At 36.0% G+C, this 15,611-nt stretch overlaps 1 protein-coding gene across 4 annotated transcripts in view; it reads left to right on the plus strand.

Annotated features, from left to right (window-relative positions):
* The window catches only part of LOC123548927 (ATP-dependent DNA helicase Q4-like), a 361,389-nt gene that overhangs the window by 319,604 nt on the left and 26,174 nt on the right, over positions 1 to 15,611 (plus strand). For all 4 annotated transcript variants that reach the window (XM_045336581.2, XM_045336584.2, XM_045336583.2 and 1 more), the window contains one exon: positions 13,096 to 13,261. In XM_045336581.2, coding sequence (XP_045192516.2) covers positions 13,096 to 13,261 — 166 coding nt within the window. The remainder of the gene's footprint in view (positions 1 to 13,095; positions 13,262 to 15,611) is intronic.

The raw sequence follows: 15,611 nt of genomic DNA on the forward strand, positions 1-15,611 counted from the left end.
TCTAAAGACAATAATTGAAACAACCATAGTTTTTCTATGGTGTTAATGAATTCTGGCACTTTCATTGCTGTTTTAATAGTTGCATAAACAAGTCAAAAGCTGTTAAAAGTCCTTAATTCAAATTAAATGAATAAAAAGAAACAAATATTAAGCTGCAGCTATTTTGAAAAGATGAACAGAACAGAACATGATTTTATTTCAGTAATTTATACAGTATCTTGTTACATACATTCAATTTAAAATATAATAATTTCTTGGTCACATGACAAACTCATAAATCTTAAGTAGAGAAAAAGCAAAAAAGACATACAACATATTGAAATCGTATTTTGTGAGTGGAGAATAGATGATAACACCTTGTTGTTATATCAATACATGCATGGTATGCTATCATACGTTGTGCATATTATACAGGTTATAAATATACATTACCAAATAACCCTGGTAAACTTTTCACAGTTAATCTATACTCCTCCTAAAATAAACAAATGTGTTTGTAAACATGGACGGTTCCAAACTGAAGGTGATCCATGCTAAAAGATAATAACAAAATACAATACATATCACATATCCATAGCCCTGACCAACCTATAAACCGGGCCAGTCTATTTTATAAGTACAACAACACTGTTGAGCCATTAAACGAGGAGTACATGCATTAGTCAGAATAAAATATCATACAAGCTTGTTGTTTTATAGTGACTTGTGTACAAGGCAACAGAATGAAATCTATTATTTACACACAAATTGGCACTCAGCCCCTTTGGCTTATAAGACACATTTTGTTGTTTATGCATTGAAACTAAAATGCATATTACCCTATTGATCAAAATACATGTCTGACAATGAACTGCATAATTGAAAATGACCAATGTACCCGCCATATGCAGTGGTGCCAAGCCGCCAGGAGAGGGTCGCATTTAGACCATCTTCATAGCAGCACACCCTGTGAGCAACACGTGAGTGTCCCCTACCCCACGGCGGAATCCACTGCAGGTGTAGGTTCCCCATGGTTGACAGCTCAGCAGTGACAACTACAATATTACCAACTGCAGCGAATCGTCTTTCTGTTTGCCAGCTAGGTTAATTAATATATTTACCTAAATTTACAAGAACAGATTTATTGTTTGACTGCAGTAATTCAACTAATTTGAACATACCGTACATGGTCTGATATAATAATAACATTTAATAAATTTAAGGCAAAGTTCCTGATAACTAGAATATACTAAAATAAAATGAAACTCATCTTCCATCTCTTCAAAGTTACATACTTAACAATTTGTACATACCTATTAACATAGAGTGGATATCTACCTAATTCACCATAAACAGCAGCTGCTTGCTTGCACTTTGTTCAACACCAACAGTATTTTACAAAACTTAAGGTGAACCCTTTCCAGATCCTTTGACTTTGTAAAACCCCACACTGGAAAAGCATAATTCAGTATTGAACCAACAAAATTAATGAATCAAACAACTGAAGTGCTACATACATATCTAAATGAAAAATATTCATATTACTTAACTTTCATAGCTTTTAAACCTTTTCCTACCAAGCATTGGTTATTATGGACGAAAGATCCTGTGTAATTAAAAACTACACCAGTTCTAAGCAATTAAAGTCATTGACAGGTTCACCATTATAGCACCATTTTTCACTCGCTTTGACGGGACCCCTTTTACGAAGTACAACTATTTTTGTTTTTGCTGTATTAACATCAGGACCCCACATATTACAATATTCATGTAATGTATATAAAGAATGTTGCAAATCTTCTTGGGATTTGCCAACAATTACCATATCATCCGCGCATTGTAAAATAATAATACACAATTCATAAATAGTAGGACCACAATCTGATCTATTTTGTATATTATTATTATATAATAATGTCACTGCATGAAAGTTAGTAAGTTGCACTTCAGTATTTTTTGAAGTTTACTCATTATACCCCCACCAAACATGTTTGAGGGGGGTATATAGGAGGCAATTTTGTCGCGTCCCGTCGCGTCTCGAAATCTATTATCTCAGTTATTACCAAATGGATTTGATTCAAACTTAAAATACATGTTCCACCTTATCACCCACATCATGTGACACAAGGTGCACAACTCTTGACACCAAGTTTTCATGAATTATGTCCCCTTTTACTTAGAATTTAAGGTTAATTTTGTTGTATTTTCACTATATCTCAGTTATTACTAAATGGATTTGATTCAAACTTAAAATAGATGTTCCACCTCATCACCCACATCATGTGCCCACATCATGTGACACAAGGTGCATAACTCTGACACCAAGTTTTCATGAATTATGTCCCCTTTTACTTAGAATTTAAGGTTAATTTTGTTGTATTTTCACTATATCTCAGTTATTACTAAATGGATTTGATTCAAACTTAAAATAGTTGTTCCACCTCATCACCCAGATGATGTGACATAAGGTGCTTAACTCTGACATAATTTTTTTATGAATTATGTCCCCTTTTACTTTAAATTTAAGGTTGATTTTGATGTATTTTCACTATATCTCAATTATTACAAAATGGATTTGATTCAAACTTAAAATAGATGTTCCACCTCATCACCCACATCATGTATCACAAGGTGCATAACTCTGACACAAATTTTTCATGAATTATGCCCCTTTTTACTTAGAATTAAGGTAAATTTTGATGTATTTTCACTATATCTCAGTTACTTCTGAATGGATTCGATCCAGACTTAAAATAGATGTTCCACCTCATCACCCACATCATGTGACACAAGGTGCATAACTCTGACACTAATTTTTCTTGAATTGTTTCCCCTTTTACCTAGAATTTAAGGTTAATTTTGATGTATTTTCACTATATCTCATTCTGATTGGCTTAGAGCCAAAGGGAAGTAACCTTTTTTAACTTTTGTACTGAGTTTCTTCCCCTTAAATTCCAGGAATTAGTCTATTTTTAGAAATCCTATTTTTAGATTTTCAGTATTTTAGGTATTTTTCTAACTTTTTTATTATAAGTCCTATGTAGAAAGTAAAAACATTTTTCTGTGGTAACATGGGTCGGTAAGACCCTTTTTTGTATTCACTTTTTGTGTATCTCTAATATTAGAGATTTAATATATTTACTTGTATTACTATACTAGTATTATACTAGTATTACTTATATGTGGAAGCCCAGGATGAAGTACTCCAAAGTATTTTTAAGATTCCTTATGGTTTCCATTCTTCTGTGACAAGACCGTTGGGGTATGAGCCACTCCTGTGACAGTTCTAGTTTTTCTTGAACAAAAATGTTTTATTCTCACGTACCGGAGGCATATGGTGGTTCCCTGGTTGAGTCTGGAATATTTTGACAATAGTTTCAATTTGTTCATATTTCAGTTTAAAGTTGTCAGTTGACAAATCTTCGCAAACCAGTCAGTGTCGTCTGTGAAAAATATGTCATATAGCATTGTACAGTGAAGCTCTGCCAAGTTAGTTCAAGTCATGCCTTTTAGGTAAAAATTTGTGCTGCCCAGGAGTTCACTTGTTTTACATTTACTTGTGTAGGAAAAACATTAAAAGATCTACATTTCTAAAACCACAAAGCCTTAAGTTTAGATATTTGGCATGTAGTACTGTGTATTGGTCCTCTACCAAGTTTATTAAGTTCATACCCTTGGGGTTAAAATTGGCCCAATGCGGGTGTTCCCATGTTTTACATGGATTTAAGTAAGAAAAACTTGAAAACTTTTCTTGGCTTAAAGCTGCCGAGTCCTGGAGCTAGGATATTTGGCTTATAAAATTGCATTGTGGTCCTATTTCAAGTTTGTTTGAATCATGTCCCTTTTTTAAAAGCGTTACCTTGACCCCTTTGGATTTTCATAAGATTTGCATAGAAATTATCATTCACAAAACTAGAGGTAGAACGGAACTCTAACTCCAGCAGAATAAAATTATAATCTTTGCTCTGCTTCCTAATGCTACAAATTTGCTTTAAATGCATCATATAAATACAGGAAAAACACTTGCTATCCAATTATTTCAACAAAACCTGAATTATTATAATTCACGCGCATAAATCACAAAAAGTCTGAGTTACGCCATTTTGACTGTCAATCAAGCAATGTAATGATTTTTTCTCCGGTTTGTCATGTGCTTATAAAACCTTTAATTATTGGACTAGAATATCGCTATTTTCACACAATATGCGGGAGACAGTAGTGAAGGGGAAAATGGGATAAAACGTTTTGCACCAAAAACTGAGTTCCGCCATTTTCGAACGTTGGCGACGATAGGGCCATCATGACCCTCAAGTTGTTAGAAAATTTAGAAGAGATGGCCAACAGTGTTGATTTGTTTATTAGCTCACCTGTCACAAAGTGACAAGGTGAGCTTTTGTGATCGCGCGGCGTCCGGCGTCCGTCGTCCGTCCGTTCGTGCGTGCGTGCGTCCGTAAACTTTTGCTTGTGACCACTCTAGAAGTCACATTTTTCATGGGATCTTTATGAAAGTTGGTCAGAATGTTCACCTTGGTGATATCTAGGTCAAGTTCGAAACTGGGTCACGTGCCTTTAAAAACTAGGTCAGTAGGTCTAAAAATAGAAAAACCTTGTGACCTCTCTAGAGGCCATATATTTCAAAAGATCTTCATGAAAATTGGTCAGAACGTTCACCTTCGTGATATCTAGGTCAAGTTCGAAAGTGGGTCACCTGCCTTCAAAAACTAGGTCAGTAGATCTAAAAATAGAAAAACCTTGTGACCTCTCTAGAGGCCGTACTTTTCAATGGATCTTCATAAAAATTGGTCAGAATGTTCACCTTGATGATATCTAGGTCAAGATCGAAACTGGGTCACATGCCGTCAAAAACTAGGTCAGTAGGTCAAATAATAGAAAAACCTTGTGACCTCTCTAGAGGCCATATATTTCACAAGATCTTCATGAAAATTGGTCAGAATGTTCACCTTGGTGATATCTAGGTCAAGTTCGAAACTGGGTCACGTGCTGTCAAAAACTAGGTCAGTAGGTCTAAAAATAGAAAAAACCTTGTGACCTCTCTAGAGGCCATATATTTCACAAGATCTTCATGAAAATTGGTCAGAACGTTCACCTTCATGATATCTAGGTCAAGTTCGAAACTGGGTCACCTGCCTTCAAAAACTAGGTCAGTAGGTCTAAAAATAGAAAAACCTTGTGACCTCTCTAGAGGCCGTACTTTTCAATGGATCTTCATAAAAATTGGTCAGAATGTTCACCTTGTTGATATCTAGGTCAAGTTCGAAACTGGGTCATGTGTCATCAAAAACTAGGTCAGTAGATCAAATAATAGAAAAACCTTGTGACCTCTCTAGAGGCCATATTTTTCATGGGATCTGTATGAAAGTTGGTCTGATCATCTTGATGATATCTAGGTCAAGTTCGAAACTGGGTCAACTGCAGTCAAAAACTAGGTCAGTAGGTCTAAAAATAGAAAAACCTTGTGACCTCTGTAGAGGCTATACTTTTCAATGAATGTTCATGAAAATTGGTCAGAATGTTCACCTTGATGATATCTAGGTCAAGTTCGAAACTGGGTCACGTGCCTTCAAAAACTAGGTCAGTAGGTCAAATAATAGAAAAACCTTGTGACCTCTCTAGAGGCCATATTTTTCATGGGATCTGTATGAAAGTTGGTTTGAATGTTCATCTTGATGATATCTAGGTCAAGTTCGAAAGTGGGTCAACTGCGGTCAAAAACTAGTTCAGTAGGTCTAAAAATAGAAAAACACCTCTCTAGAGGCCATATTTTTCAATGGATCTTCATAAAAATTGGTCAGAATGTTCACCTTATGATATCTAGGTCAAGTTCGAAACTGGGTCATGTGTAATCAAAAACTAGGTCAGTAGTTCAGATAATAAAAAAACTTGTGACCTCTCTAGAGGCCATATTTTTCATGGGATCTGTATGAAAGTTGGTCTGAATATTCATCTTGATGATATCTAGGTCAACTTCGAAACTGGGTCAACTGCGGTCAAAACTAGGTCAGTAGGTCTAAAAATAGAAAAACCTTTTGACCACTTTAGAGGCCATATTTTTCAATGGATCTTCATGAAAATTTGTCAGAATGTTCAACTTGATGATATCTAGGTCATGTTTGAAACTGGGTCACGTGCCACCAAAAACTAGGTCAGTAGTACAGATAATAAAAAAACCTTGTGACCTCTCTAGAGGCCATATTTTTCATGGGATCTGTATGAAAGTTGGTCTGAATATTCATCTTGATGATATCTAGGTCAGCTTCGAAACTGGGTCAACTGCGGTCAAAAACTAGGTCAGTAGGTCTAAAAATAGAAAAACCTTTTGACCACTTTAGAGGCCATATTTTTCAATGAATCTTCATAAAAATTTGTCTGAATGTTCACCTTGATGATATCTAGATAAAATTTGAAACTGGGTCACGTGTGGTCAAAACTAGGTCAGTAGGTATGAAAATAGAAAAACCTTGTGACCTCTCTAGAGGTCATACTCTTCATGAGATCTTCATGAAAACTGGTGAGAATGTTCACCTTGATAATATCTAGGTCAAGTTCAAAACTGGGTCATGTGCCTTCAAAAACTAGGTCATTAGGTCAATAATAGAAAAACCTTGTGACCTCTCTAGAAGCCATATTTTTCAATGGATCTTCATGAAAATTGGGTCATGTGGAAAAGGTGAGCGATTCAGGACCATCATGGTCCTCTTGTTTCAAAGTTGTTATAAAGAAAGACGTCTTCATGACTTGTCTCTGAGTTTTGTATAATTGTTATCTAAGGTAATTATAATTCTGTCTTTCTGTTTGAACCAAATAAGAGTTTGGCATTTTGCTTTGGAAATTAACAGTTATTTCGTACCAGGGATCAAGAACTGTAATTTGAAACAATTTAGAGTCTGGCATTTTGCATTGGACATTAACATTTATTATCCACAAGGGATGAAAAACAGTGTCTAGGGATATGATATAAACCAATTAAGGGTCTGGTATTTTACTTTGGTTATTGACATTTATTATCTGCCCGGGATAATACATAGAATCTATGGCTATAATACAAGCCATTTTAGGTCTGGCATTTTGCTTTTTACATTGATCAAACATAGAAGCTAGGGCTGTAGTTTGAACCATTTTTAGCTCCACTATTCAGAGAATAGGGGGTCTATTTTACTCGCCCTGGCATCCGCATCGTGATAACTCAAGAAAGGCTTGATTGTTTTAAATAATTTTTTACACACAGGTGTAACATCATAAAATACAGGTCAAGTTTGACTTTGAGGTCTGTAGGTCAAAGGTCAAGGTCACAGTGACGAACAGTTAAAGGGTTTCCAGATGATAACTTAAGAATGCTTGAGCCTAGGATCATAAATTTTGGTACACAGATATAGCATCATGAAATACAGGTCAAGTTCTACTTTGAGGTCAGTAGGTCAAAGGTCAAGGTCACAGTTACTCGGAACAGTTAAACGGTTTACGGATGATAACTTGAGAATGCTGGGGTCTAGGATCATAAATTTTTGTACACAGGTGTAACATGATTGAATACAAGTCAGGCTCGACTTTGAGGCTAGTAGGTCAAAGGTCAAGGTCACAGTAACACAAAACAGTTAAACGGTTTCCGGATGATTACTTGAGAACGCTTGGGCCTATGATCATGAAAATTGATAGGGAGGTTGGTTATGACCAGCAGATGACCCCTAATGATTTTGAGGTCAGTAGGTCAAAGGTCAAGGTCACAGTGACCCGGAACATTTAAACCTTTTTCGGACAGTAACTTGAAAACACTTTGGCTGAGGAGCTTGAAACTTCATAGGGAGGTTGATCATGACCAATAGATGACATCTATTGATTTTGAGATCAGTAGGTCAGAGGTCAATCAAGTCCAACTTTGACATTGGCTTAGTTCTGTGACAAGGCCATATTGTGGGGGTATAATTCGTCACTCCTGTGACAAACATTGTCTAGCATACAAACAAAGTATGTGCAGGGGCTGGGCCCATTATACCCAAGGTCAAGGTCACCAAGGTGTTATACTTAGGTTATTTTTAAGGTTAAATTTTTTTGGCAACCTTTGTTTTTCTGACATATCTTTTTAGCTCACCTGAGCACGAAGTGCTCAAGGTGAGCTTTTGTGACTGCCCAGTGTCCGTCGTCAGTCGTCCTTCCGTCATCGTCGGCGTTGTCAACATTTTAACTGTTAACACTCTAGAGGTCACAATTTTGGCCCAATCTTAATGAAACTTTGTCAGAATGTTAGCCTCAATAAAATCTTGGACGAGTTCGATATTGGGTCATCTAAGTTCAAAAACTAGGTCACTAGGTCAAATCAAAGGAAAAGCTTGTTAACACTCTAGAGGTCACAGTTTTGGCCCAATCCTAATGAAACTTGGTCAGAACGTTAGCCGCAATAAAATCTTGGACGAATTCGATATTGGGTCATCTGGGGTCAAAAACTAGGTCACCAGGTCAAAAAAAGGAAAAGCTTGTTAACACTGTAGAGGCCACATTTATGACTGTATCTTCGTGAAACTTTGTCAGAACGTTAATCTTGATGATCTTTAGGTCCAATTTGAATCTGGGTCATGTAGGGCCAAAATCTAGGTCACCAGGTCAAATCAAAGGAAGAGCTAATTAACAATCTAGAGGTCACATTTATGACCATATCTTAATGAAACTTGGTCAGAATGTTAATCTTGATGATCTTTAGGTCAGATTCTAATCTGGGTCAGGTGGGGTCTAAAACTAGGTCACCAGGTCAAATCAAGGGAAAAGCTTGTTAACACTCTAGAGGCCAAATTTATGACTTTATTTTCATGAAACTTGGTCAGTATGTTAATCTTGATGATCTTTAGTTCAAGTTCGAATCTGGGTCCTGTGGGGTCAAAAACTAGGTCACCGGGTCAAATCAAAGGAAAAGTTAGTTAACACTCTAGAGGCCACATTTATGACCATATCTTAAAGAAACTTGGTCAGAATGTTAATCTTGATGATCTTTAGGTCAGTACGACCCGTGAGCGATGCATGGCCTTCATGGCCCTCTTGTTTACTATTGCTTATATCTTACTGTAACTTCATATAAACACTGTCCAGCATACAAACAAAGTATGTGCAGGGGCTGGACCCATTATACCCAAGGTCAAGGTCACCAAGGTGTTATACTTGGAATTCTTTTCATGTTAATTTTTCTAAAGCTTTAATTGTTTATAGACATATCTTTGGTACTTTAAAAGATAATGACTTGAACTTAGGAATATTTCTTTATAATCATCATCTGCACATGTGGTTACAATCCCCATAACTCTTACTGTATTTTTGACAGAATTATGCCCCTTTCATACTTAAAGTGTTTTGGCAATCTTTGCTTTCTGGATATAATTTTAGTACAATATAAGATAATGACTTGACACTTATAATGTATCTTTATCATCATCATTTGCATGTGTGGTAACACTCCCCATAACTCTAATTTGTATTTTTGACCAAATTATGCCCCTTTCATACTTAAGTTTTTTGATAAACTTATTTTTCTGGACATAACTTTGGATAATGACTTGAAACTCAAAATATATCTTTACCATCATCATCATTACCCCTTCCATACTTGACCTTTAACCCCTCTGAGTAGTAGGGTCTTTTTATATCTTGGTGTATCTTCCTTTTAAAGTAGAGGTCTCTTATTGAGATATAAATTCATTTTATTGTCAAATCGCCGAATAGTGGAGCACGCTGTCTTACGGACAGCTCTTGTATTGTCTGGCATCTTGCTTTGGACATTGACACTTATCATCCATAGAGCCTAGGGCTATAATTTGGACCAGTTTAGGGTCTGGCACCTATTACTGATCTTGCATCAAACATAGAATCTAATGCTTTAATTTCAACCAGTTTAGGGTCTGGCATTTTGCTTTGACATTGACATTAATTATCTACCAGATCCATGATAGAATGTTGCAGTCTGGCATTTTGCTTTGACATTGACATTAATTATCTACCAGATCCATGATAGAATGTTGCAGTCTAGCGTTTTGCATTGTAGACATTGGTACTCATTATCTACTAGTGAAGATTAATTGTTGTTCAAACATAGAATCTAGTTGTTAACCAATGTGATGTCTGGTATTTTGCTTTTGCATTGACATTTATTACCAAATAGGTCCTCCCGAATGCACTGTAATAAATTTTATTCCAGAGTGCAAAAGTACACAAGCTAATAATTTGTTTTCAGTCACCCAGTCATGTAACATATTATTTCATCTCAATAATTCCAGACTGCAAAATTTGAAAATTGAAAGGTTAGATATAATTAATTATAAGAAAATGCATTTACTTAATTCCAAGTTGAATTTATGTATGGTGTTATTACAAACCATTATATATTAATTTGCAACGAAATGCGGAGGAGTGTAATATAATTGATGGAACCTCACCAGACTTGGTCTGTAGCATCCTGGGATGATCATCTCGCAAGTTTGTTCAAATGGTTTTGTTTGCCAGAGCTAAAATTAGAAAAGTCTGTAATCAACATTTTGTTATAAACAGCTTGATGGAGCGTCACCAAACTTGAGCTGTAGCATCCTCGGTTGGACCCTCGGTTTGTTCAGATGGCTTCCCGTTCTGGGTGTATCATAGGAAAAATTATTTGACACTTAAAATATCTTTTAATGAACTGCTTGGAAAGTTAGACAGTTATTCATTAAACTTTGCCAAAAGTAAGGCCTAAAGGTCAAGGTCCATACGAGAGGAGCAACTAGGGTTGTAGCAGATGGAAGAAAACATCAGTTTATAGGAAACCCAACTTATTTTCAAGGCTTTAAATTTTTAAGTCTCATAGAGATCTGTATTTTGCTATTTGTAACAGCATTATACATTTTTGGTATGCAAGGTGCTGGCGTACTAAATTTAGGTCTCGGTGGAATATAGAAAAATTTATATGAAATTGCTGTTCATGCATAGATTTTGAAATTACATGTTTAGATGATTTTGCTCACCTCGTAAATCAAGAGTTAAACAAAAAAATTCAAATTTCCATTGGTTTTATATTCTTTTGGAAATTATGTCTTGAGATGATTGATGGAGGAAGCAGCATCCTACAGCATTTTTCATTCTCATTAGTTTAAATTTGGAGATAACAGATGGGGGAATGGGCAGTAGAGAATAGTTTTTACCTCGACTATACGAAGTATAAGGAGAGCTATCCTACTCGCCCTGGCGTCTGCGTCGACGTCTTTCCGCGTCCCCACCTTGGTTAAAGTTTTGGTGCACTTTCTCTTTTTTCAACTTATCTCTGTAATTGCTTGATGGATTTGATTCAAACTTGAAATACTTATTCCTCATCATCATCCACATCATCTGACATAAGGGCCATAACTCTGGCACCAATATTTCATGAATTATCCCCCCTTATCACATAGATTTTCAGGTTAAAGTTTAGATGCACTTTCACTCTATCTCTGTTATTACTGAATGGATTTGATTCAAACTTAAAATATTGTTCAACATCATCACCCACATCATATGACACAAGGTACATAACTCTGGCACCATTTTGTCATGAATTATTTCCCCTTTTTACTTAGAATTTCAGGTTAAAGTTTTGGTGTACTTTCACTCTACCTCTGTTATTACTGAATGGATTTGATTCAAACTTAAAATAGTTGTTCAGCATCATCACCCACATCATATGACACAAGATGCATCACTCTGGCACAATTTTTCATTAATAATTCCCCTTTTTACTTAGAATTTTAGGTTAAAGTTTTATGCACTTTCACTCTATCTCTGTTATTACTGAATGGATCTGATTCAAACTTAAAGGATTGTTCAACATCATTACCTTTATCATATGACACAAGATGCATAATTCTGGGACCAATTTTTCATGAATTATTTCCCCTTTTTTCTTAGAATTTTAGGTTAAAGTTTTGATGCACTTTCACTCTGTCTCTGTTATTACTGAATGGATTTGATTCAAACTTAAAATAGTTGTTCAACATCATCACCCACAATATATAATGCAAGGTGCATAACTCTGGCCCAATTTTTCATTAATTATTCCCTCTTTTTACTTAGAATTTTAGGTTAAAGTTTTGATGCACTTTCACTCTGTCTCTGTTATTACTGAATGGATTTGATTCAAACTTAAAATAGTTGTTCAACATCATCACCCACACCATATGACACAAGGTGCCTAACTCTGGCACCAATATTTAATGAATTATGCCCCTTTTTGCTTAGGATATACTTATATAGTGTTTTGATACATTTTATCTTTACCCCTCTTATTACTTTAAGTTAATATTTTTGACATAGACTCAGGCTGTTGTGCAATATCTTCATCCACAATTGGAGTCATTAAACACTCCAGTGACAGCTGTAGTTTCCTCAGATGTGCCCAGTTTCACTATCCAGCATCGAAATAGTCGAGCGCGCTGTCTCCTGTGACAGCTCTTGTTGAGTTGGGGGATCAGTAGTGTAGTGGGTAGCTTGGCAACAGTGGTCAAAATTTGTGATAAGGAGTCATTTTAAGGAAGGTTGACAATAGGGATAATGGGAAGTGGGTGATAGGGAACACTGAAATGGAGGATCAGAAGCAAAGGTTGACATGAGGGATTTGAAAGTTGGTAACAGGGAGCAGTGTTTGTGATGGGGGATCGAAAGTGAAGGTGGACATGAGGGAATTGGGAAGTGGGCAATAGGGGATAGTGTTTGAGGGATGTGGGACCAGAAGTTTAAAGGTGGAGACAAGAGATCAGGAATTTAGTAATAGGTAAAAATGTTTGAGATGGGGAATCAGAAATGTAGGTGGATGTAAAGGATTGGTAGCAAAGTTTGAAGAGAATGTTGACTGGGAACATGTTAGAGGATAAGTAACAATGGTCAAGGGCTTGGTAACAAAACTGAGTTAAGGTGATGTTTGAGAAGTGTCAGGTTCAGGGGATAGGTAGGAAAGAGGCCATTTGAAGGGAAAGGTAAGAAGAACTGGGGCTGGCAAGTTGCTTTTGTTGAAGCCTCTGTTCAGAGTTACCAGAAGGTTCCATTGGATAAATATTTTATAAATGTAGTGTTTTGAAGCAAGCATTCTGAAATTTCTGTATTTTGTATGTATTTCAGTGTCCCCCTGTTGCCGTGGCAATAGCTTCTGCTCGTAAGGATGGGAAGAACTTTAGTAATGCCAATAGTATAGAGTTCAGGGTGGTGGACGTGAGTGACACGATGGGTTGGGACAGTGGACCTGTGAAGAAAGAAATTAAACTCCTGCAGTGGAGTTTTGATTCAGGTATTATAAAGATGCCTGTGTGTTTTACCTTTAACCCTTATCATGCTGGACACATTTGATTCTGCCTTTGCAACCAGTGTTGATCATGATCTACACTGTTTGCTGTTCAGTCAGTATCTTTTTGGTATGTACCCCTTTTAACAGTTAATGGTACTGTCCAAATTGAAAGATGGACAAGTTCATTATAGAAATTTAGCAGGATAAGGGTAAAGAAAGTGCAAAGTATTGATTCAAATTTTGGGAATCAGAAAAATAATAGTTTTTTTTTTTTTTTTAAACAGACATGAAAGCATTTAAATTTTACTAGTATTTCTAGGGTTGCAACTTCCAGTAAATGCTGTTATGCATTATCTTTTGCTGGTGAGATACAACTTTCAACAGTACTAGAATAATCACACAAGAGAAAATAACTTTCTTTGTCAATTTTGATACTATTTACCAGCAGAAAGAGAATTCAAATGCAGTTTGTATTTTCATTTATGTCTTGAAGAAAATTAGTATTTGGCTTCGCACTTGTTACTCAGGTAGGGTTTATTGCATTAGACATGTCTGTCAGTAAGTCAGTTGGTTGGTTGACCACATCTTTTATACACCCTGTTTGAGAAAACAGGAAGCAGTGTATTTCTCACTCTTTATGGGCAAGCTGATGAAATTGGTGTCCGCCCAATAACTAGAGCATTTTTTCTCAGAATTTAACCAGACTTATCCAAAATGTGTATCTCTGTCAAGTCTGGGTTTGAAAAACAGCAAGTATGGACTAATACTGAGAGTTATTGGCCCTGAACTAAACAAAATTGACAAGAGTTTCTTTGATGACACAGATGTATTACAAAAATATCTAGGTAAAGTGTAGTGATAAGCCCATTTGAAATATAATCTCTTCGAGTATGGCCATTTAATTAGTAAAAATCAAATTATAATTGATGTCTGCCCAATAACTACAAAGTTTAGCATATTTTCTCAGAACTAAACCAAAGGCCAAGTTAAACAGCCAATTAGTTTTGATTATTATCTCCATAGTTACTGCCCTTGAATAGAACTAGATGGAACTTATGCAAAGTATCTATAAAATCTAGGCCAAGTACGATAACCAACATCTCTTTAGAGTTATGGCCTATGAGTTAGTCAAAATTTAAAAAAACATGAAAATGTCTCCTTTAATAACAGTATAAGACGAAGTCTTATTTGATCAATGAAAATTATTTCCTTTAATTCTGGAATAGGTCCTACTATTAAAATGAATTTGCATATTTGTATCTTCATGCATGACAGGCGTTTATTCTGACAGTTTTGCGCTCGTTTGAATAATAGCCTGAGAGGCACCTGCAGTCTTCCTCCTCCACCAAAAGTTAGAAAGTTGCTGTATGGCATATAGTTGTGTTGGTGCGACTTACACGCCCCCCTCACCCACCCCCACCCCCACCCCCAAAAAAAAAACAACAAGAACAGTGTTTTGGGATCATTGCTGACATTGAGTTGAAACCTTTGACAAGCCATCATTGGGTTGGAGGCATTATCTGTTTTACAAACAGCTCATTGACAGTCTCTTCACATTTTAGGACTGCAATATAAAACAGAATGCTTTTTACTGTTTCCCTGTTTTAAAAAGTTTAATCAATTTTTAGGTGATCTAAATTATTGCCATGCTTTTAATTGGCTATTTCTCACTTCTGTTGGCACTTCGGTAATTATTTCCAAGGAATAATTAATTTTCTCTATAGATTTGTTAGCATGGTTAAACATAAATATATTGTACTTTTTGTCCTGAAAATTTCCATCAAAATAAAGGAACACTAATGGACAAACTTGGATTTATTAAGTTGTCTGTCTCTCTAGGTTTTTAGATGAAACAAAGCTTTGGTCCATGTCTTGAAATTCATAAGACTCCATAATGTGTTTTTATGGGAAACAGAATTTTTAAGTGGGAGGAATTACAAGTTTTAGATTTCAAAATTTAAACCAAGCACAAGACTAGGTGGGCTCGATTATGTACCCCTATCTCCCCTGGTACACCGATTTAGCCCAGTTGTATTTGTTTCAGTTGGGCTAGTTGTGTGCATATCAGTTTGCTACACCTCTTGGTCATGCTGAATAACCGGATCAAAATATCACGGCACATATTGGTGTAGTAATCAAGTGGTCAAGATATGGCGATGTTGTATGTTTCAAACCCACCTTGAGGTAACAAGGCTTGGATTTACTAGCCTTATGGTCATTGGAATCACCTACAGAATCTCTCTAGCTGTAACACTGAAGTTCTTTCAACAGCTTATGGTGTCTTCCTCCACCATTTAAATCTGGAAAGTTGCCAATATATGACCCGCATGAGGTTGGTGTGACTTATAATCCA

The sequence above is a fragment of the Mercenaria mercenaria genome, chromosome 6 (assembly GCF_021730395.1).
Source record: "Mercenaria mercenaria strain notata chromosome 6, MADL_Memer_1, whole genome shotgun sequence".
Classification (NCBI taxonomy): Eukaryota; Metazoa; Mollusca; class Bivalvia; order Venerida; family Veneridae; genus Mercenaria; species Mercenaria mercenaria.